Source organism: Patagioenas fasciata, chromosome 7 (assembly GCF_037038585.1).
Source record: "Patagioenas fasciata isolate bPatFas1 chromosome 7, bPatFas1.hap1, whole genome shotgun sequence".
In the NCBI taxonomy this organism is placed as follows: Eukaryota; Metazoa; Chordata; class Aves; order Columbiformes; family Columbidae; genus Patagioenas; species Patagioenas fasciata.
In genome coordinates, this window is record NC_092526.1 from 19,986,362 (window position 1) to 20,011,465 (window position 25,104).

The 25,104-nt window shown below is 35.5% G+C and overlaps 1 protein-coding gene across 8 annotated transcripts in view; it reads right to left on the reverse strand.

Annotated features, from left to right (window-relative positions):
• LOC136102869 (sodium channel protein type 2 subunit alpha) overlaps positions 1–16,431 on the reverse strand; it is a 77,698-nt gene extending 61,267 nt beyond the window's left edge. For 3 of the 8 annotated variants that reach the window (XM_071810995.1, XM_071810997.1, XM_065840286.2), the window contains exons 1-4: positions 16,203–16,431; positions 6,449–6,701; positions 5,771–5,846; positions 941–1,257 (exon numbers count right to left, since the gene is read on the reverse strand). In XM_071810995.1, the coding sequence (XP_071667096.1) occupies positions 941–1,207 (267 nt within the window). In that variant the 5' untranslated portion in view covers positions 1,208–1,257; positions 5,771–5,846; positions 6,449–6,701; positions 16,203–16,431. The other 5 variants (XM_071810993.1, XM_071810994.1, XM_071810996.1 and 2 more) reach the window with 5 other exon arrangements.
• Positions 16,432–25,104: the final 8,673 nt, after the last annotated feature.

Consider the following 25,104-nt stretch of genomic DNA (forward strand, 5'->3'; position numbering starts at 1 on the left):
CTGGAGATCCTAACTTTTAAAAAGGTCAAAGGGCAAACTCTTTACTCCAATGGATCTATTTGGATTAGCCTTTCTGTCTCCAAGTCCCTGGTCACGTGAACGAGGACTTTGTATGACTGTGCAAATGGGAAGGGAGGTGCACCTCTTGCAGTTTACATTCGTCATGGAGCACATCTGTGCTGTTGATGGCCTGGTTGTGTTGCAGCCTCACACATGTAACTCAGGCACGTCCCTTTTCTCTCACATATAACGCTTCACGCTGCTCTTTCTGTATGAAAAGTCTAAATTAGTCTTCAGAAGAACATAACTGTCTTTTTTTTGATTGGTTCCTCAAAACGCTGTTTTTCTGTGGTGTCTGCCACAGACTTCTAATTGACAACTGAGCAGCAGAGATCTGCCCAAGCACCTCACAAACACCTTTCATTGTGGTAGTTTTATATGACCCAAGATTTACGCGGAGTCTCTATATGCTACGTAAATAGAGATGGATATATTTTACACATGCATATATAGATATATGTTTACATATGTTATATAGCTATAACAGAAACAAATAATACAGTTACAGTCCTTTATTTCACTAGCTTGAATGGATGCTACCTGGTTATCTACAACCACTTCCACTGCAAAATCATGCCTGGAACACCTCATTTGTCAGATACAGTCTTAGTACTACATTGAAATTAGGAATATTCAGTCATGTTCTCAAGTTCAGGCAAGCTCAAGGAAGCTATATCTTCCTTACAATAACATAAAGAACAGAATAGCTCAACAGAAGTTGGAGGAGTCACAATATAGAAGAGCACAAATCAGTTCTGTTAAATGAAAGGATATTTCTGTATATTTAGTGACTTAGTGGCTCTAACCATCATATTTTATGATTAAACTTTGCTAGTGTAGAAAACTGTATTTTATTTTCTGCAAAAGATTATTCACTCACTTTTTTATTGATATAATATGGGTCCAGGTCTTCCAAAGGTTCAGATACCATTCCTGGAGGTATGTCGCCATAAATAAACGGCAGTGTCTTTCCTGCCTCCAGATCACTGTTTGGTTTTGGACCATTTTCGTCATCATCATCTGTATGTTCTTGCTTGGGCTTTTTAGCTTTTTCTTCTGCAGAACGCTTTTCAATAGCTGCGAGAGAATCTCTAGTGAAATAGCGGAAGCTTTCAGGTCCTGGTGGTACCAGCAGTGCCTGTGCCATGTTTTCATCCTGCAAATTTAATTACTTTTAGCCTCTCACATAAGAATGACCTATAAAAGAAAATGAGATAATTTAGGAAAACTGTACCAACAGAAAAAAAAAAAAAATTGCTCAGAAACCCTTTCCAGGCCTGAAATGAAAGCAGCATATTTCAAAGCTGAATTAAAGTTAAAAGCAACTTCTCAGAATTTATTTAGATAATTTTAAAATTATTTTTTCAGCATTTTCCTGCTGGTCTAGAAAAAAACATTACTTCTGCCCACAAACACTGCTTTGCCTATGTCCTTAGACTCTCACAGTTAGAGCAAAATATTGATACAAATATTCTAACAGCAAGTGTAAATGCATATTCCATGAAGTACTCTTGAAAATTGTAAATCTGTATTTTACTAGTTGATACTTTTTATCTTCCCATATTTTTTCAAGTATCAGTAATCCAACTTTAACAAACATAAATACTTCCATTAAATAAATAAGTTTTTGTATGATTAATGATGTTTAAATGACTGCAACTGAATTATGGGAGGAACAAGCATAATTCTTTCTTACTGACGGTTTACTGTGCTGAAGGTTAACGTTAGATATCAAAGCAGGTCAGGTTGCGTATATTGACTGTCTGTGAGCTGTGAATCAAACACACAGGCCTTTTAAGTAAGAGGAAACAGGATGTAACATCAAGACTATGTGGGAAAAGAATGCTGTTCCTGATTTTTTGCAAGGCAAGTGTCCTAATATTATTTCAGACTAAAACTAATTTGAAATCTAAGACTCTGCTTCCCTTTGAATGTCTTTGGTGCCAGTGCTAGATGATGTAGTCCCTGCTGCTCTTTCCACCTGACATGGTGGGTAAATCTGCTTCTGTGGCACCTCAAGTCTTTATCTCTGGAGTAAACAGCACAGCATCAATGTGTACAGTTAGCACTGAGATCACTGAAATAATTTAGTTGGCAGATTATAGCACCAGGCATCTCAGTAACACAAGACCAGAACTGAGGTACCTGACTGTACTGTAACGTAGACGTGGGGAAAGCTTTTCTCAAGGAAGAGCCTGGACAAACATGAGTTAATGTAATGTGTGGAATCACAGAGATCTGGGAAGGCTGGAGGTACCGATGTAGTGTAAATTGAAAAATAAATTGTTAAGCCAGCCAGAGTATCCATCAGGCATCTTTATCACATGTTGCTATACTGAAACCTCTGCTGCTAATTTTTAGCTTGTACAAGATGGAAACCTTTGCTGATACCTGTATTTTATTAATTTAACTCCCAATTATAAGGATCCTAAACTCAAAATTGTCCTTTATTTGACAACCAAAAGCACACGCATTCTCTGGACACAGTCCATACTCCTTTGATTATTGCTTTTGCCCTTGCAAGTTTAATAAACTAAGATGTTTGAGGATTCCCTTTGATTTTTTCTGAATAATTGATTCCTTTATTCCACATTTTACAGGTCTGTGATTCAAGTTGTTGACCTAGGTGCCTTTTCTATTAAACTAGTCTTAAAAGCTGCACCCTCCTAGCGGCATCAGTGGGTCTGTCTTCTCTTTAGAGTTCAGTGCATTTAGTTAGGCTGCTTTTCGTAAGTTAACAGTTATGGTTATGAATGCTATAACAAAAATCTTGTCCTCACCAGAAATATATGTATTTGTATTGCTAGAACTCCACAAAGGGGACAATAAATGAGTGGGATAAGTAACATTAGCAGACTTCAGGTTTCACTCTGTTTCTCAGATGGTTGTTAAACATGCCTTAAAAAAAATTTCTTGACAAGTTGGAAGCATTACTTGAGTCCTGTCTCCACTGCTGTCCAGTGTGGTTATTAGACCTTTCCTGGCTGCTGCTATTACACTATATACTATACTAAATATGCTCCACGTGTTTTCACTCAGATTACAGAGTTTAATAGAATAACACACGAATATATATTTGATTACTATTGCTATACATGCACTACTTTAATAGAACAATGAACAAAAGTAATTCTGTTTCCTGCACTGGGCCCTGAAGAAGCTCTGAGCAATTCTTGGGCCATGAACCACTCATTTGTCAGTGACAGCTTCCCTCGTCTTCCTGCATTGATGTTAAAATCGCTTGTTATCCGGTAACCAAACTGTCAGGACATGAATGATGCTGGGCAGAATTCAGGCAAAGAATTCTATATATCTAATCATTTCAGAACAGCTTTCATTAAAAACAGTATTTAAAGGAACAGTCTCAAAAATGCATGTGGTCCAGGCCCCTCAGCACCTGATACTGCTCATCAAAAAGAATTTCAAGTACTTGAAATACAATTTGGGCCTAGATACTGTATGTATAATGGTCTACAACTCAATATATTTCATCAGAAAAAATAAGCTCCAATTTATTAGAGACATGCTTTTGCCAAATAAATCCATTTAGTTGTATTTGAGCATTTCTTTCCATAAATCTTTCTCCAGTTTTCCTTTGGTCCCTTCCTTTAAATAACAAGATTGAGCAATAAACAGTATCCATATGTTCTAAATTTTATGCATATTTCAGTTAATTATATTATGTCCATGGATAACTTGTTAAATTTTATTTTTGAATATAATTATCTTCTCAGCATTTACACAGATGACTCAGAAAGTAAGTGAAATATCTGTGCTAAGGATGCCAAATTAATTTCTGTGTCTCTCTGAAAAAGCCAGAAGAAGTGGCCTGAAGGTATCTACTTTTATGATATCTTAAATCAGGCAAATGGTAAAAGTATCATTGTAACAACCAGGTGGACACTATGATAATTTATTAAAATAATTTTATCTAACAGTTATTTGCATTAAAACGAATCAAAGTAGAGAAATAGCAAAAATTGCAGTGTTTCTTGTGGGATATATTTTTGCTTTTAGAACATTGGCATTAGAAAAGCTGACTACTGAGATCTTCATTCCATTAAAACCGAAACACTGGCACACAAACATGCATTTGATTAGGGTTGGAATAAGTGGAAAGATAGGAAATGGAATCTGTAAAATGACCCACTCTTATAATTTTCTCATACTAATCCTCTATTTGAGAGGCAATAATTTGAGAATAATATCTTCCTCTGTGCCAAGTTATTGGGAAGTTATTTCGCAAAATTCAGATATTACTTTCCTGAAAGCGAAGATAAGTTATGTTGAAGTTACTATGCTCTAATCAAATTCCAGTTTGGGTAATGCTGCATTCAATTTGTCCTAAAACCAAAAGGATAGGTAAATATTAGTTTGTTGTGAAGATGACCGAAAATAAAATATTTTTTAAAAATTTCTTATGGCATTTGTGCACAGAGGTTAATTTCACAAAGAAAAACATATCCGCTTATCTGCCAAAGTATTTTGAAGAATTTTTTTTCTTACAGTTATAGATTATTATCTTTTCATAACTGATATTTACCTCATCTTTCCTGGCATCTTTACACTATTTTTTTACTGCTTTATAAATATTTCAATAAGAAACAGAACTCCAAAAAGGATAAAAAGAGCTGCAAAATGTCACTGCTGTAATTCAAAGTGGTAAATGCAAGGCAGTGCAACGTTAATTGAGATATCTAGAAAGACAGCTGGTGAAAACTATCCATGGCTCCTAAGCCAAGGAATCCGTGAATGTCGGTTGCACTAGAGTAGGTATTTTGAAGGAATGGAGTGACTTTCTCAAAGCTGAAAACAGCCTCCAGTGTTTAGCACCTGCTCAAAACCTGCCTCTTCTTTAAACTGTAATCTACCGATTTAAACTATCATAATTTGTGTTTACAGGTCCTGACTAATATGTAGGATTTGTTTTCCTTTTTCCAATTCCTTCCAACATTTATCATTCATCTATTGTGTCATTTTCCTTAGACTATAATTTATCTGTAGCCATGACTATAATTTTTGCCTGGATTTGTACAGTCAGCCTCAGTAGCCTATAGGCATTAGTGTTACATAAGTATTCAAAAAAAAAAAAATGAAATCACCACCAGGTATTTATTAATATAATTAATAAATCACAGAAGACAAAAATACTTGTTACAAGAATCTGAAATCAGCTAATAAGCATGTGTAACAGAAATAGTATTTCCTTCATAAAGCCTTACTTTAGAAGTATTTAGAATAGTGATAAGTGGCTCAATAAGAATTCACAATGAATATGAGTTCACATTGGCTGAGACCTGACCAAAGACCAGTAAATACAGGAAATACCAATGAATTATACTAATGTGGTGCTTCAGGGATGTTACATACAGTTTTATTTAATATCTTCAGTAATTACTTGCAATAAGGTGTAAAAGCACTAAATCTTAAGAACGCCAACCTTGACGAAAGAAAGGACCGTAAGACTTGGGAAATCTGGGTAGAATATAATACATAAGGTTCAATCTGACTGGTGAAAGACTAGGCAGATGGGAAAACACTCAAAACAGATTAGAGACCAGAAAGCATTTGCAGACCTGTCTCAAACATCCAGAAGCAGCTTTGTGGGAAGATATCAGTGGACACTGTTCTCTCTCACCAAGACGTTGCTATGGCCAGTCTTTCACCCTGCTTATTCGCCTGTTTGTGTCCACTGCCGTTCCACACTCACCTCTTTTCTTCCCTCTCTACCTCACTGCAACATTCGCTTTTGAATTCATTTGTTCCTATTTCTTCTCTCCTCCTGCCTAGGAATGGAAATAGTGGATTAAGATTCTTACATGAAGGCCAACATATGCTGTACCTAGTAAACTCAAATAACCCAAAATAGATAGTTTATGTAAATAAATGAAACTGGATTCCTCAGATATGCACCTACAAGTTGTAGAACCTCCGAAATACAGTTGTTTGATCCATTTACTTATAAAAATTGACCAAAACCTCTAGAAATTCTTAAAATGCAGGCCTGCCTTATATTTAACATCATGAATTGCCTCTGAGAAGGTGTGAAAAAAGTTCAGGTGTGAATACTTGAAGTATTGGAGAAACCTGAAGAAGGCCAAATGTCATATGCAATTTAAGAGGAAGAGTCTCTTTCTTAGCCCATCAACCTGGTTGGAATACAGTGCTTGATTGGTATTTTGCAAATTCCTTCCAGTGTTAAAGATCCTTACATTCTAATGGAAAACAGCAACAATACAGGTAGCACAAATTTCTACAGCTAGATCTCATTTAAGATGTTTGTTTTGTTTTCCCACTGATATTTTAGTGAAGACATGTAGTGCTATAACAAATGGCCATCTGATGAAGTGAAACATTATTTCTGACTGAGAATAAAAGATACTCTTACCTTATTTCTCTAACAAGTGCCAAATCTCAGAGTTTAGCCACTGGAGCTTTTGCTGTCCTTAAAACAAAAAGGCTGCATTTCTAGCGAAAAATTGAGTTGTTAAGAAAAGTTTCTCCTTGGGAGCTGAAGCTTCTTGAAGACTGAAGGTTCTTCAAGATTTTCTCATTCTTTGTTCCTCGGTCCAAAGCTTCACAAAATTAATTGCGGTAGACAAAGATAAGTCTAAATGTTCACATAGAAACATTTTTTCAACCTAAGATCAAAGAGATGTAGGAAAACCAGGATGGAACATGGGTTAGTCCACAAAACCTAATACAGACTGAAAGTGGTTTAAAAAATATTCTTTAAGTGATATGAGTTTCAAAAATTCCCATAATTCTTTTACCGGCATGCTTTAACTAAAAGGGAAAAATGAGTTCTTGTTGAGATTCCTGCATGACTAGTGCGGTCTTGATAGATACAGGATAACTCTGCCCAGGCTAATAGGAGTGCTCTCATCTGTCACTTCGGGAACTGTGTATCATTACTCCTTGCTGGATTGACCATCTTTAACCAGGAATAGAAGTTAATTCAGTCCATATTTGCATGAACATATGGATACTTCATAATATTTATCTTAGAGAATGTTAGTATAAGTGTTTTTCATTGTGTGACAAAAATTTCCTTCCATCTCGAGTGATGGAATAGCAGAAAAAGACAATTTCTTCTCTAGGTTCTTCAATTAAAAGATTGCATCATTACCAAAGGTTGTCTATGGCTTCCTCAGTCTTTAAAGCTTTAATAATCTGAGTACATAGTTCATTAAATTTAAATAGTCTACTTACAGCTTGCAAACTTTAGTCTTCAGCCATTGAGATGATATGTCTTTGAGACATTCTTATTTGAGCTATATATGTTTCTGGCTCTTTCATACTTTTTAAGTTTTGTTGTTATTTTGTCTTTATTCCTAGAGAAAAATAACCCTCTCTTTTAGGTCGCTGCTCCTGCCAAAGCAGCCCTTAGTAATACTTTTGTCCAAATAAAGTGAGAATGAGCAGTCACTGCAGAAATGCTGTAGATAAAATAAAGAAAATCTGTATAGACACAATCAAGTCAAAGAGAACACAGAATATGGGAAAACAGAATATGGGAAAACAGAAAGTGAAAACTTTCAACTAGACCACCGCTTCTGCTGTTTTAAAAGATCAAAGATCTCCAGGTACTCCTACGAAACATACATTTCAAAAACTAACCTAGAATTTACCTAGTTCTAGTTACTTTAATCTGGAATTGAATTTTCCCAAAGATACAATAAGTGGTACCAAAATTAGAGCTTCTGTTTGTTTAACAATGTGGCATAAAGTCATTCCGATGATTGCTAACAGCAAACTCTTTCAATGTCCTGATCTTTTTGACTAAGGCACTGATTCAGCATATCCTACTGTGGTGAGTCACTACTAGAGAGGCTCCACTGAAGACATCTAAAAGCTGTGTCTCCAGTACTAACCTCAGGGAATCATGACTCTCACACTGCCATCGATGATACTTATCCACCAATGCATATTTTCCACTGAATGCAACTTTCCCTCGAGGTACATAGGGGGGTTCCCCATTCCTCTGCCTATTGAGTACATCTGGATTCTGTCTCTGAAGCAGTGTCGTGGCTGAAATCTGATCTCATGGTCAGATACAGAGTAAAAAAGTGAAATGTGTAAGTGCTGTTGCTTGCAATTTTTAAAATCATATGAAAGGAATACTATATCTTCCTAATAAATGAGTAATCACTAATACACGACGTTTATTTTTAAAACAGGGGATGTAACTTCCATCCAGTTGTTAAAATATTGACCAGTAAGCAAAATGTTGAGGAATTAATCTTTAATGTGAAAATTGTTAATAACACTAGCAGCAGGTAATCTCAATAAATCTGTATTCCCAATTAGAGCAGAAGTAAGAGGACCTTTTTCACATGTAACCCTATCACCTATTCTCCATCTCTGTATTTATTAAATCGTATGTATATTTGTACTGGCTGTATCTCCAATGGGTAAGAGATACAGCTTTGTATCTACTAATGCTAAACATCATGATAGTGTAGTACTATCAATGATAGGAAAAGCAAAAATTGAAGGAAGGAGGTTGGCAGAACTGTGAGCACTTTCTAGAATAGGCCTAGGCCATGTCAGAGTGACTTCATTAGAGAATTTCAAGGAATAACTCCTCTCATACAGTTTTTAGCATTTTTTCTGTATAATGCAGAAATTTGCGATACATTTTAAAAAATACTTTGGTTTGTTGTGGGTTTTTGTTGTTGTTGTTGTTGTTGTTTTTTTCCAATCTAATGTCTTTGATTCTCACCCAAAGACTAGAAATTTTCATAGGCAGGTCCAGATTATACAGTTTTACTGTACTTGAAGGTGATCATGGACAATTATTTTGGCTGATGCCATGTTGACCAAAATCATTTTTATTTGGGGTAGATTATCCTGATTCAGCTTCCAAGAGTGAATGACAGGTAAAATCTCAGGCCTAGTCAGAGGTGATTGCTGATAGACAGATTATATATATTCTTTCCTGTGGGACTCTTTCCTGAACTCCTTTGCCGGTGTGGCGTCAACATTTATTTTAAGATTGGTTGATGCAGTTTGATACTGCTTCCAAAAAAAGTTTCAAACTGTATCTTCATGCCCTCGTGCTCCCTTTCAATGTAAGGATGAATTGGGAAAGATGGTTGCATATTATTGTCACATTGTTCCATGGCAAAATGTGTGATTCTGTCTGGAATGTGATTTATAAAAGAAACAGGGTTATTCAAAATTAGATACTCTTATAAAGACCATCATAGGACAATATGTCAGTGGTAGCTTCAACAAGTGAAATCTCATGCTAGAGAAAAATGCCAGACAATAAACAGAAATAATGGGCAACCATATTGACATTCAAAGTGTTAAGTGATTATAAAAATGATAACCCAGTTCTAGATTAACAAGAAATGCAGTTATCCACAAAATTAATTGTCCAGATTCAGTATTATTTCTTGTGTGTTCTCCGTGATCTAGATTCAACTAATTCCTGATATTTTTTATACTCAAAATTAAAATGTGCTGACATGGAACATGAACCAGTATCCTCTGTGGAGATGTATCAGTTAGCAATATCTAAATACATCATAGTATCCATTTTGCTTTGTAAAAAAAATAGAAAGCTCTGTTTGTAAAGTAATACCCTCTTCTAAATTTTTCTAGGGAGACTTAAGAAAATGTGTTTGAAACAGAAAATATTGCTTATGAATCTAAAAAGAAATAGCAAACTGAACTCAGAAAATTAACTGAATTATTAAGAACCATGCAGCTGGAACACTCACTTTCTTAGTCTTACCAATCCCCAGAAACTAATCAAGACAAAATATGAAAGAATAAACTTTGTTTAGCACAAGATGAATGGATTGTATTTAGACTTTGAGAGTTGTCTAGGAAACTGAAAGGGGAAAAAATTGAATTTCTGGCTGAGAGGCTTACAGACAATTCTGGGCTGAATTTGGTTGTTACTACACAAGGAGGAAAATGCACAGAAAGTCAACATGAAAATAGAGTGCTTTATACCTGTGGTTTAACACAGCATATGAAAAATGTACATGGTTTTCTTCAAGGTGTTCATTCAAGTATCATGGAAGTACCAAATAAAACTTACCCAAGCCCTAAGTTTGGAATGTTTTCCAAATGGATTATGGAAGTATGACTTCGATCTAGTCACTACCTGTATGTGATAAATCCAAAGGAGCAAAGCCTGTGAGTTACAGGTTCTGCCACCTCTGTAAAAGGTGTCTCATGTCATGTTGAATTTTAGGTATATCAATTAAATTTAGGACTAATTAGGGGGCCGTAGTTTTAAGTAATATACACTACAGAATGATGGCCAGTGTTATAGCAAACAGCTACTAAAATCCTAGTATTCTTCCTATTATAACACAAAATAAATATGTAGGACACAAATAACACAAATTGGTATGTAGGAAGTACATGACAAGTAACTTAAACTGGTGTTAGTAAAAACCTTTTAGGAAGACCCCTTTATTATTCACATCTTCACTCAGTAGGAAGAAATTCTTTCCTAACACAGGTTGAATTTTTTTTATATTGCTTTTGGTCAGAACTTCTGTCTCAGGTCAGACTTTTTCATATGATCATTTTGGCCTTAAATATTAGTGACAGGCTTCTCTTCAGACATTTCATCTGAATGGAAGTAAACATTAGGATTACTGTCTTTCATTGCAGGCTGACCCTGGACTCTTGGGCCCTTTTGAGATTAACCACTTGTTTCTATCATCAAATTTATTCCACTCAGATCTAAAATAACTTTATAGATTGCCTTTCTTGCTGTAAACCCTAGGACTTTTGCTTTCTTCTGTCATACACAAGTTTTACAGGTGATTGGATTTTAAGTTAAAATAAAGTTAAACAGAATTTTTAAAAAATATTCAAAGCTGTTTCTGATGAGTGGAATTTGCTTTGCTCCTTGACAGGGTGCAAGATTGCAAGTTAGGCCTATGCCTTCTCTCATCATTTAAAAGTGTGCGTTCTCTCTCTGTCTAACATAAAAGTTATCACAGAAAACCTGAATTGTTGAACACAGTTTAGATTTAGGGAATTCTTACCCTCAAGAGTGCTTTTCAATGGAAACACACTCAAATATCTGTTCAAATAAGAACAATTCATCTGTGGTCAAAAATGGTTCACTTTGACTGTCACTGTGGAATTAGGTTAACTTTTCTAAAATGTGTAGAGCTTCTTCATTCCTATGACTTAATGTTCTGATTTTGTAGTCTCCCGGCTTGATCCTTAGTACTTAACCACTGCACAATCACATATACATTCAAAAGTAAATAATAGTAAGCAATAGTAACTGGAGAGAAATTTCAGTGCTCAAGGAAATCAAGTTGTCAAGTTAACCGCATCTGAGGAAAAAAAAAATCCTGTATTTTTGGTGAGACAGAGGTGAATTTACCCTCAGCTTTCCAAGATCACCATATATATATTTCAAATATTAATAAAAAGGGATAAAAACATTCTCCTATCAAAGTCTTGGTACAGCTACACAGTTGTACTCTGTGACTGGCTTTTGAGAAGACAGTGAGAGTTGTTTGATAAGAAAGTGCATTTGGTTTAACATCTGAAAACTTCTAAATTGGAAATAATTAATATTAGACTAAGAACTTTGGTCTTCTGAGAGTATACTTGTGACCAACACAAATTCGAAATCCCTCAGTGTGTCCACATACTAAAAGATAGTGCAATAGCACATGAGAAAGGGCAGACTTTTCAGGATACTCGAACCAATGTAGGCAAGAATTTTGGACACATGGGCACAAATTCAGGCTACGTGGGTTCAGGAAATGTCTACTCCTATTCCAGGACAACCAGACAGTGAAAGGCCATGATTTATGAGAAATTATGGCAGTTTTTTTCTCAGTTAATACAGTAGCCAGGCCACATAGTGCTATGTTGTTCTATATAGAGGAACTACTGTTCCTGTGAACAATTAATTCCCTTTTATTACTTGCTCATTTTAATTCTTCATCTGCATTTCTGTAGTTATTTTGAACAGAAACTTGTAACTTCTTAGAAACTTGTATATAATCATACATAATAATACTTAATGGTTATGCAGAGCATGCAACAATTAGTGCTAGCCCCAAATTTCACACACACATAAAGGAAGTTTCTCACTTCATATTGTTCTTAAAATAAATTATGTTAAATGACAAAAAACACTGCTCCCCTCTCATATCAAAAAAAAAGAGAGCCTAATATTAAATAAGTAATGTCTAATTTAAGCATAGATAATATATGAATGTATCTCTGTTCCAAGATCTTCCTGTTCAGTGGTTATATGGGGGTGTAGTAAAGGGGACCACAAAGCAAACAGAACTGATACTCTTCCCAGCCATTTTCTGGCATCTGCAATATCCCTTCAGGTTTCCTAGTGTCCTTCATACTTTCATTCAGGAACTCCTGCAAAAAAATACATGGATGTGCCTGATGCAGTGCAGGTGCAGGGAGTCAGCTGTATGTGCTGTTCAGCTGATCTATGTGTATGTAGTAACTTAAACACATGTGAAATATCAGCTTTACTGAGCAGGTTGCTCAACAGTACACATTTGCAATCGATATATCTGGAATGTGCCAGACTCACTGCATATGGACTACACAGTCAATATATATGTATTCAAAATGTGGTTGTTTGATAAGGATATATGGCCTCCAGCAAGTTGACAGATCAAGTCAGGAATCAAGTAGCAGGAAAAACAACTCCAGGTTGAAAGAGGCACCTCTGCACGTGGTAGCTCTATGATTACACTTCCATAAGTAAAACTACTCAGTAAGAAGAGATCAATAACAATAAAGAATTAATAACTAGACAAATAATTAATGTGAGTTTAAATAACCTTTTCCTTAAGGTTTTTACATGAGAAATAGCCCATAAAAGCTTAAGCTCTTTTATCAAATTTTAACTTTTTTAGTTGCATTTTTTCAGTAAAACACATTCCATTATCTGTCTTGATTGGTAGAGTAAGTGAACAGTAATTTTTTGTGGGAACCCTTACCAAGACTGTTGACCAATTTAAATTTTAGCAACACTTTGAAGTGACAGTTTTGGAGTGGGCTGGCTAGTGTGTTTTGTTTGGTTTGTTTTTTCCCTTGGTTGTGTTTTTGGGAGGTTTTGTTTGGTTGGGTTTTGTGGGGTTTTTTTGTTTGTTTTGAGTTGTGTTTTTTTGTAGTGGAAATAGATATTTTTGGGATGTATAATGAACAAATGAGAGACTGGATACTTTTGTGACCTAGAATTTAACTTGCTTATTCCTGTTCAGGATTACAGTGGTAGTACACACACATTATAGTTACCCTAGAGCATATGGCGCTCCTACTCGATGTTTTGAAGTAATATAGTCCTTGCCTGAGCTGCTCTTATTTCAAGTCCCTGTGCTTTACCTCATCACAAGACAAGGAAAATCAAGCAATAACACTATCACAGTCATTTCCTAGGGATAAGAGTTTTGAATAAAGAAAATATTGATGAAAGCAGATTAACTGGTTGCAGGATGCCAACTCCAATATCAAGGTCCTATGGGAGAGCAGTCAATACCAAACCTAGAGAGAGAGACCACTGGCAATGTGCTTCAGAGCTTTTAATCAGGACTAGTAGCTGTAATGAGCAACAGCAGCTTTCCAATGAAGAGAATGCAGTTTCCTATAGATGGTTTTTATGGTGGTTGACACTTGATTTGATGGACTCACTGAAGCCACAGCTCAGTGTGTACATTTGTTCTATAAGCAGGATAAACTAAGGAGCATCAATTATAGGATGATATTTTAAACCTTTTCTTTTTTCAAGTAAGGATGAAAAAATAATAGTCCCTGCAAATGACAACAGTATATATTAGAGATTAACAGCTATAAGGTTAAAAATTATAAAGAGTTACACTGAGTGGTAAATAAGCTAATTAGACTTTTGGAAGTTAAGTTCCTAACTTACTAGAATGTTGTGATAAAGAACAGAGTAAATGTAACTTACTTTCAGTAGTCATTTTCAGAGTCCAACAAATAGATTATCTTAACAAATAAAGTACCAAATATCAGAAACTTGCATTTATTTTGCCTTAGGTTTAACTCAAGCAGAGTTCAAGCAATTTTTTATTTGTCACCTTATGGTAAGAATAGCACATGGGTAAAAAGGGCCAGGATTTGCACTTTAGAGAACAAGGTCGTGATTTTCTTCCCTCATACAAAAATCTTAGTATCTGCTGTTCTCTGATCGACTTAAAATTGTGGGAATCCAGCAATGTATTTAGTACATAGCATATACTTAACAAATTTTGCAGGGCTGAGAATATGCTCAGCAGAAGGAAACAGATACCATCAGTCAGAACATTTCATCTTCCATCCCACCATCCTTGTTGCTTCTAAAATCCTTAGTCTTCTGAGGGCACATAAATTTATCTCCATGCCTAATCTTCACAAGGTACAAGTTAACTCATCTAATTCTATCTGATGAAGAAAAAGAGGTGAAAACACAAAATGTGTCATCAGCATATTGATTAAAACCCCCTTATTTTCTATACTTTCACCTTTCAGTTGATCATTCCCCACTCCAGGTTACCTGATAATGCAGGGAAATGACCAAACTACCACTCTGACAGAATCTGAGAGGGCACTGGGGAATTGTTGCATGTTCTCCAATGAAAATGTGGAAGTCTCTACCTCTGCTAGCGTCTAGTGTTATCTAAACAGAACTTTACAATACTGAGCTCAATTGGCACAGCTAAGAAAATCAGTACGGGCATTTCTGTTCCTTAGAGGGAAAAATCATAAGCTCGCAACACAAGCATCACTTCTATAAATATCAAGGCCTAATAAACAACATGTCTCTTTAACAGGTGCTATAAAGCTTCAAATCACTATACCAGCCCACATTCTATTATTTAAAAATCTTTCTTCCCAAAATGGAGATGTGCAACAGAGCAAAAATTAAATATTAATCTGTTAGAGTTAAGTCTTGCTGAAAATGTTTTATTGACAAACCAATTATGAAAGCACAAACATTATATGTTTTTAAAAAATATATAATCGTTATTATTAATTTATTTATTTTGAAGTAACACAAGGAGACCACAGGCACATTGATTTGGCACCATAAAAATACAAATTAAAGACTTAATTCTTTCATATCACTCCCTCAGGTACAGGCCTCACTTGCTACTCTGACTACCACCTGAGACCCAATCCTGCTTTCCTATGTGGATTGAGATGGTGATTTGTAAACAGTGGGCTCCTTATTCTGTTGTACGTTTTTGGGGTTGTTGTTGATTTTTTTTAATTTCTACTGTTTGCTCTTGGTGATCATTTCCAAATCAATACAATGATAACGTACATAGTTTTAATGTGAATGTGTGTCTATAGACCACTACTTAAAAATTCATGTATCAAAGTGATCTTGAATAGATATTTTCCTTTTACCTTTAGTAACTCATGTCTTTAATTATTACTGATAACAATGAATGAGACAATAGATAAATGGACACTCACATGAAGAAATATAAAAATTATTATGCTGATTTCTTCAAACAGCCCTATTAAGGAGCACATATTAAGCTAGCCAGCAATACTACAGACAAAATCTGAACTGTGGACCTCTGATTAATTAACAGTTGGTGAGCCCATTCTCTTATACACACAGACACATAACCATGCAAAAAAATGGCACAGAAAGAAAATATTTTCTTATATATATTTTATAAAATCTATCTAGTAAGATAATTTCTTCAAATACCACATATATATTGAAAATATGAGTAATGAACCACCTAGATTTTATTCCTGGATCATCAGAATCTGAGATGCTCAGAATCTTATGAGACCTGCAGTTCCTGAGCCTGAATATCACCAGATTTTTCTTCTTAGGAAACAAGGTCACTTTTATGAAATGCTATGAATTAATTTAGTATACCTTGATTATAAAATGGTCTGATTTTGCAAGTAAGACTATTGCATCACATCACATTAAGAGTAAGAGGCCAGATATCATATTTAACAAGGTTAAAATGAAAAAAATTACACCATCATCACAATCAGTCAGTACAAAATGGCTTTGAATTCCCCATTCCATCTTTGGCTCTACCTTAACAGCAAATCAGAGGGTAAAATCCGATTCTGAAATGTGGAAAAAATCATATTGCTAAGATTTATTTTGGATACAATTAAATGTTTTGCCATCTTACCTGAATGAAGGAGAATGACAAATCACTGCAAATCCCAGCATCCAAAAATAATGTGATAATATATGTCTCCTCCTGAAATAGTCCAGATTTCCATCCACAAAGCCTTACTAATTAATTATAATTTCTGTATTCTCAGTGGAAAAGAAAACACAGAGACCTTTCCAGAATCCTCTCTGATTCTGCCTCCGCTTCCTGTTCTCAGTCTCACTCTATGGCACCCAACATATATCAGAAAACAGCTTATTAGGAGAAGGGGGGGTGGGGGATGGGGGAATGGAGGGGGAGAAGTGAAAAAAATGCAGCACCTAACGTGGCAGCTCCACCTACTGGTAAAGATAATGAACACGTACAAAGCATCAGTTTATGAGGCTGCTTTATCCCAGTTTATTCTGACCTACACTTCAAACAGCTCCTGCGCAGTAAGTTCCTCCAGGCAAGAAGCAGAACAGACCAACAAAACCACACTGATTAATGAATGACCATTTTAAAGACTTTTTCTTAAAATAATTAAATTTTAAAACAGTTGGCTAAATACATTCAGCAGAGCATTTAGTTTTAAATGTGCTGTTTCCTTTAAAAATCCATGGGAAGAGAGGACTGTGTAAATAGAGAGCACAGACACAGACTGCATCCCTAACTGGTGTGTGCTGAACTTGCTGATTCTCTTGATAGCGTCTTATTCATTAAATATAGTATGCATTTTTGGCATCATGTTACTTTCTTTTATGTGCATGAAACGCACTATGCTTATGTCAAAAGCATAGCTCAAACTTTTCCGCTTTGACAGAATTCTGGGGCATGTGCAGATTTACATCTGCTTACCTAGGATTCCTCTGGCCATCCTGGGAAGAATTGTCAGAGCGGTGACTCCCACACCACCTGGTCCACGGGCAACACTGTGGAGTGAATAATGCGCTTCAGGCAACATATTATTTTGTCCTGCATGTCAGTTTGAAGCGTATTGTGTCTGTGGAAAGCAAGATGTAGAAACACTGAGCAATGTCAGCAAGTGTGTGCAATGTATCGACTCATAGCCTTGGGTCAGAGACCACTACAGTTCCAAACTAATTTAAAATCAAGATACCAGCTTTATTCAGTCATGTGGGATTTAATGAACAAATGTTATTCAACAAAACAAGAAAAAAAGAATATAAGACACAATGAATATTTTGCTCTCTGGTACCTGCTGTATTTTCTTTAAGTCCCGCTTCAGTAGTGGCTAGCGGTAGCCCCATTCTCTGTCCCACTGGTCATATGCTTGGTTTTGGAAGCGAGGACTCCAGGGCAGCCAGCACATTTCCAGCCTGACGGCCACTACCAAATCACAACTACACAAAGCAGCAGTAGTGGTGACAACTGCCTACAGCTGATGTCCCTCATCTGTAATATCATACAGATATCCCTGTTTAAATTAGCATACTTAAACCACAATCCCTAAGCATTTGTGACACACTGTGAGTAGTCCTTTTGATTCCAGTCGTGCTTGCTGTGTACTCAACAGACAGAAATACTGAATTCCTCCATTTGGCTAATAACAGTAAACAGAAGTAAATTTTCAGGGGATGTATGTATTCTGTATGTACAGAATAATCTCTGTATATTAAGTGAAATAGATATACCCCCAGCTTCTAAATGCAGCTGTATTACTTGTTTGTTTTTGTAAAACTGGGGTACACGGGGACATCCCTGATCACGCTGTTTGAGCAAATCCCCCCTTTTATTTCAAAGAAACTTTGAGGGTGTGAACATATACCACAATTTTATAAAAAAAAAAAAAAAATTGTTCTCTCTTTGGTTTTACTATTTACATTTTTTAAATTCCAGAAGTTAGGAAGTAATATATTTTTAATTAAAAACGTTAATTGTCTCTAAAGCATTGATTTTGCTTTCATAGGATTATGTTAATTTAGCAAATGCAAGTCCTCAAGTCCTGCTTTTTTTGTGGTAGTGTCCTTATACTGATTGCAATCTTCTCTGATATACCAGTTGACACAATGACTATACATAATGTATTCATCTACACCAAGACAGCTTTCTCATAAGTGTAGGTCTGATACTAGAGAAATGTTGTGTCATTGATTTAAACAGTTCAATCACCAACCTTCACATTAAAAGAAAAAAAAAATCCATAAAGTTTTGTTTGCAGAAATGATCGTGCCACACAAAGTCATGGTTAATATTTGTTTATGAATATGGCTCATATATGGCCCTTATTCTTCTTTAATCAATGTACAGGGTTGCCTGTATACTGCTCCGAATTCATTGGAACCAATTAGAGTCTTTGATTTACTGAAACAGAGTTTGAATCATGTTCTTAAGGATTCCTTAGGAGTTTTTTAATCTATCAGTAGAAGAACATGACAGAAACAAATAACTATGCAATATGCATAAATATACATTTCTACTATAAAATCATCAAGCCATCCATATGGAACAACCCCCACACATGCCTGAATTTTTAAACATGAAAATTTTGTTTTTAAAAATGATCTTTCAGCACAGATCTATATAAAATGTATAATATATAGGCAATACATACTGTGTACATCAAATGTATACGTACTACGTATACAAAATCTCTCTCCCTCCTTGCCTCTGCCCCACTAAATTTCACTGAACAGCTGACTGCCAGATCTGAAAATGAAAGATCTGAAAATTGGAAGCGGTCATTCAAAAGACAACAGCAAATAGACTGCTTTGGCAAAAGTAATTTATAACAATACCAGCCTGGCAGTTGTTTCAATGTAAATTATTAGTACAACTTACCATGAATCATCACTGAAAGTTTATTTCAGAAATTACATTTAAAAATATAACTTGAAAAGCCCTGACATTTCTAAATAGTCTTTTTGTCTGAGAATCCTGCCCCAGGTGCATTTGTGCTCTCAGTAATGAGTGAATAAATGCAAAGCTATTCAGTCACTTTTAACTAAACAGCTGAAATAGAAATGTTGAAGTATCTTAGTTGAAAAGAGAAAAATAATTTTGGAATGTTAAACATGAATGAATACATTTCCTGTATGAAGTTTTGTAGAAGGACAAGCCCTGTACATAGTTTGCATGTAACTTCTCAGCAATGCAGACATCAGTTTGTTTTAACATCAATTATTTTGTTTGATTAATACCATTACTTTTAGCCAATAACTCTCTTTGTTAATTCTCAGGGACTATTGGGAACATTAACATGTACTTAAAGGCACCAAAATGTAAGACATGCTGTTGTATCTATTCCTTCAACTACTTACCTACATTAGCCTTTGAAAGTGACCTAAAGTGCAGTATTTAGCTAAGTGTGATGAATGTGACTTTAATTCAAGTTCAAGACTGGCTGATGTAAGTGTATAAACTCTATTTCTCCACCTTTGGTTTCTTTCTTTTTTCTTCCTTTTTGTCTCTAGAGTGCAGAATAAAAAAAATTTAAAAAAAAAAAAAAAAAACCAAAAAACCCCAAACAAACAAAAACCACGCCACCAAATTAACACAAAAAAAGAATTAAAAACAAGTCTCAAGGATAAACCACCCCAACCACCTTCCATATGTGCCTAAGTGCTTCCAAAATATTGGCCTCTAGCTACAACTTTCCCATCATTCAGGTAAACTACAATCACAGTTATAAAATTATTGTTAGCTGAAAAAAAATGTACACAACAATCACAGATTAAAGACATCTTAAAATATTCACATTATATAAATAGTGTACATATATGCACACAGATATTTTGTGTATATATATAGAGAAAGAGAGATCTTGTTTATCTACATTTTGAATAAGTAAGTTCATCATGTGAGACTGCTATCTGTTTAGTCTAGTGGTCTATCAGTGATTTCAGGTTTCAAAGTTCAAGATAATTAGCAGCAAGGAATAATAAAATAGCCGGTCAATAGAACATTTTTTTCCTCTGCCAGCGATCCTCAAGTTCGAGGTGAGTCCATGGGGCACAATACCTGGTGGCAGGAGCTTCACAGCTGCCTTCACTGCACATTGTTCATTGCTTAGTGAAAGAGCTGCTGAAAAGTGCCATAGGTTGACTGGAACAATGGTAATTTCCCACTAGACATGTGCTAGATGTTTCAGCCCTCCAGCATGTGGCAGGCACTGCATCTGCTGCCACTACAGAAGTAATTTAGCAATTTCCGAGTGCTAGAAGAAATATTTCTTTTAACCTTGTTAATCTTCCTCGCTAAGACTTTTTATTTTATGTCTGTTTCAGCACAACACAGGAGAGTCATAGAGGGCAACTAATTCATAAGGTAATACTCCTTTTTGCATGACATATAATATACCTTAAGAACTTACAGATATACAGGCCAACAGCTTAAGAGAATTCTGAAAAACACTATATATTTATGTGAGTAATAGTAGTTAAAACAGTGAGTGAGCACTGACTCAGATAAAAGATTCAGTATCTGAGGCTTGCAAGCTTCTTCTGTAACTTGCAGAACATAATGTATGTTTGTATCTCATTTCCTCACCTATGGAATCAAGATAATAATTTCTGACTTCAGAAGGGGATATATGATAAATTAATCTTATTAGCCAACTATACTGTAGAGAACAACACTGAAGGAGAATTTCAAAATTCCTTGCAATGTCCAAAGAGGCCAGCCAGGCCTAGGAAGCACTATATGTTCACAGGACACAGACCATGTTCCAAAGAGTCTACTATATATAGATATGACAAGATCAATAAACAAAGGTGAAATGCAAGCAAGCGGTTTCAGAGTGACCAAATGCAATTTCAGATAGACAGATTTTAAGAGATGGACAAATGAATTAAATGATACCTCAGCAACAAGTGCACTAGTGCTCTCTGAGCTAGTAACAAAATCTAATAATGTTCTCCCAGGACACCTATAAACAGAGAGATTGCATTCATATGTTTTCATTCCATTTATTGCTACTGAGTCATGTGGTTTAATTGGTCAGATGAAAGGTAATCATCACTCGGAGAGAGGGGAAGTTTCGTTAAGCAAACCTCAAGTTATGATTTATTTATTTGCTAGTCTTTAAAAGCTGGAATGCCTAGAAGAATTGCTCAGTTTAATATAATAATATATGCTTGCCAAGTTGATTTTGCATTAGAAAGTTTTTCTCCATCTCACAGAATGCCTAGCAGTTATCCACACTAAAAATAGTACCTTTATAATTAAACCATGAAAATATACTACAATGAGAGAGATGATAAAACATTTTAAACATTTGATTCTAATATGTTAAAGAAAAATAACTTTTTTTGGCCAAAAATGATAAGGATACAGAACATGTAAACTGCTTGGTGCACAGAATTGTGAAGTAAGCACAAGTTAATGCCTTAATGGTTCTGATTATAGGCATACTAATGTCCCAGAGAGCAAAGACTGAAGTGAAAGGTACTTTCAAGAACTGTTGTACACATTCCTCTTCAAATCTGTCTTCACTGTTGGTCATTAAAAGTTACTTCAGTGTTAGCCCCAAGCAGCCAAAAAATGATTGGCTTTACATTTTGAAAACATTATGAATGTGATTTAAAATATTCCCTTCTTCAAAAGTAATTATCAAGACCAAATAGTTTTCATTCCATGGAAAAAATTCTCAGAAATCTTTTAAATTCTAAAGCTGTCTCTCTTCTTAGGCGGAGGTAAAAAACTGGCAGCCTGCACTAATACATCTCAGATGCCAAGATTTCAAATATAAAAGCAATGTAAAAAAATTAAAAGATTGCTGATGTTTAGTAGTTACCAGAATAATTTATGTTAAAGTAACTCTGAAACAGGGAAAAAATATGCTTTGTATTTAGAACTTAAAGTTCAGTTTCACTTCATTGAGTAATTTGTAAAGGTGACTCTCAGACTTTACAAACAAGAATGATAGGCTTTATGATTTCATCAGAACTAAATAACAAAGGCTGATAACTTTCAATTGAGATTAATTTATGTCTTTTAATAAGATGACACATCAAGGAACCATGAAACTATTCACTCTGCAGACCTGTCTTTTGCCTTAGAAATTTACAGATTCAGGTCTAGAGTTTGAAAGTTAAGAGATTTATGGATCAAAAAGACAAAAAGGAAAAGTAAGGGTTCTAAATATGTGAAATAGCTATTTCTGTAAGGCATTTAAAGGACAGGCTTAGATAAGTGTCTGTTGGCCAGAATGGCTACTGGCATTGCTCCTTAGGCTTAGCATGCCATGTGCTGTGGAAGCTGAAGTTTGACCTTTTGCTCCATCTCTTCTGGGTAAATGTTTTTGCATGATTTAATAGAATGGTTATTTTTTATGCAGATGACTGTTAGCCATGCTCTGAGAGGCAAAGAGAAATTTCTGGTAGAAATGAGCACTATCAGCATGGTTGAATAAGCAAAAAGATTCTTCTAGCTATCCTAGTTTTAAGACACTTCAATTAAAAAAAAAAAAAAGTCCGAAAATGAGATTTGTTGAATGGATATTTGTTTTCATTCCTATATAATTCCTGTGAATATGATTAATAAAACTATGAATAAACCATGTTTGTAGGTGTTGTTAGAGAGTTTTACTAGATTTAGAATCGGCTCTGAAAGATTTACTGGAATTTGTTGATTCTCAGAGTGCTCTTCTGAATTTTTCATAGAAAACCTCTTTTTTTTTCCTCACATACTTGTAACTGGGCAAGTTTGTGTCACTGACAATTGCAGGTTTTATAAGAAAATGTAAATTTAGAAAAGTCCTGTGAATTTCAGCAGTTAATTTATTGTGTTTGACTTATTGTGGCATTTTACTGTGGTATATGTGAGATACTATCATATCTCATTTTCATTGTACTTTTCACAGAGATCACAGAAAAGCAAAGCTAGCTTTGCCAATGAGCTTTAACATTAAGATGTAATTGTCATATGCATGCAGATTATAGAACTGAGAGAGTGTTAGACTGTAGAAGGATTAGGATTACAGAATATAAAAAAGAATAAAAGTTTCTCTGAGTTTGGGAGAGAGAATAGTGTTTCTAATGGGCCTGAAATGCATGTTTCTTCCTAGTAGGCCTTTAACTAACTGGTTACTGTACACTTAAGAAATACATACTTGTGTCATTATAAGCAATAAATATTCAATCTCCAAATATCTTGTAACACTAAACCCACTTTTAATATGTCATATTTTATTAATTCAAATGATCTTTTTTTTTTTTTAGATAGCATTGAAGTTTTTATTTGGTTTAGAAAGTAGGCTGAATTAATACTCAAAATGTAAATGTTGTGTATCCCAATGAAATTACTGTTTTGCGAAAAGTACATTCAATAAGTGACTTAATTAAAGTAGACTTTAGCATACCAGCTTCACCAGTTTAGGCCTATAGGAGGCCTATATTTGTTCCAGGTGCATTTGCACATCGATCCCAAGCTGTGGGAGGGTACTCAGAAGTGTGTAACCCCGCCGTGCCCAGGGGGCTCTGGCGCTCCCGAGGGGCGCGCTCCGCGGAACGCCGAGGCCACTGCAGCACCACGGACAGCGCCCTCCCCCCCGCCCCGCTCCAAGCTCTGCTGGACGCGTCAGTCAAAGTTGCCTGTGCTTTTTTTTTTTTTTTTTTTTAAATATAGAATGGTGTTTTAGAGCAAAATTTCCTTAAAACAAGGTCAAATTAGAGTGTACTGTTTTGTGACAACAGGATGTCTAAGACGCTCAGTCCATGCTCACACAATAGGTATTTTGACCTATTATTGTCATTACTTGAACTATTTTAGTACTTTGGAGTTCTCTCATGGTCCAAGATCCCATTGTAGGGATTGAACAAGCCTAGAAATCTGTATTTTCCTGAAGAATTGACACTGCAAGGGTTTATGATAACAGTGATGAATGGTTTAAGCTGCACTACAGCAGCTTCCCTGTGTTGACATTAGTGATTTTTGTGATGAGTTAGATCATGGACCGTAATTGAAAGATCCATGGGTTTAATGTACATCCATTCCTAGTTAACTCTTCCACTTTTTCCTCCCCTATCACTCCTGTTTCAGTGCAATGACATTTCCCTCCACAGCTGAGAGTTGTTGAGCCAGCCCTGCATGCAGGTGGCTGTCAGCTGTTTGATGGGACAGAGCAGGGCTAAGTGAAAGAAAACTTTTAAAGAAACAGAGAGACAAAAGTAGACACACTCAGCTATACAGCATTCCAGTATAAGGCATCCTTTAGTAACAGTAAATCCAACATTTCTATCATGGGGATCATGACTAGAGAGCACTGGGGTGAGGCAGTCAACTACTATATTAGTCTTTTATAACTAAGAGTATTCACAGTACCAAAAAGCAGTTTCAAGATGCTATAAAATACAGATGAGAACCTTGTATGAAAATAAGTAAAACAGATCACCATAAAAACTCTTTCCTGAGCAATAGTGTAAATCCATGCATCTGTTCCTTTTGTCTTATGTAACTTTTTTCCCCTCTGGCTTTCAATAAAGATATAAATGTGATATGTATTTTGCAGAATCAATCAAAGGGGGAAAATGCAGGCACTCTTATTTTCTACTATTTTGTAGTGGTGGGTTCTGGATGAAGAATGATTTCTTTATTTTTAAACATAGTGTGCATTAGTACATGGTAAAATAAAGGTATCTGACAGAATCTTGAGTTTTCTTCAATTATTTATATGGAGATGTATGCAAATACTTCATTAAAAAAAAAAAAAAAGTTCTGCAGACTAAACCTCAAACCAATTTGTAAAAATATGTAAGCATTCATTAGTCCTAACCTACCTACTTTATTTTAAAGCTGTATAATCAACGGCTAATACGGGATTTAAAACTGAAGCACAGTTGTTTTGCCAGGGAGTTGAGAATCCCCCGCGCTCCTCTCCTGGCCAGGAGGTGGAGCTCGCACGGATCAGGCGGCTCCTCGTTCCCTCCCCCGCATCTCCAACCACCGCCCCCCCCCCCCCCCCTTCACCCCCCCGCTC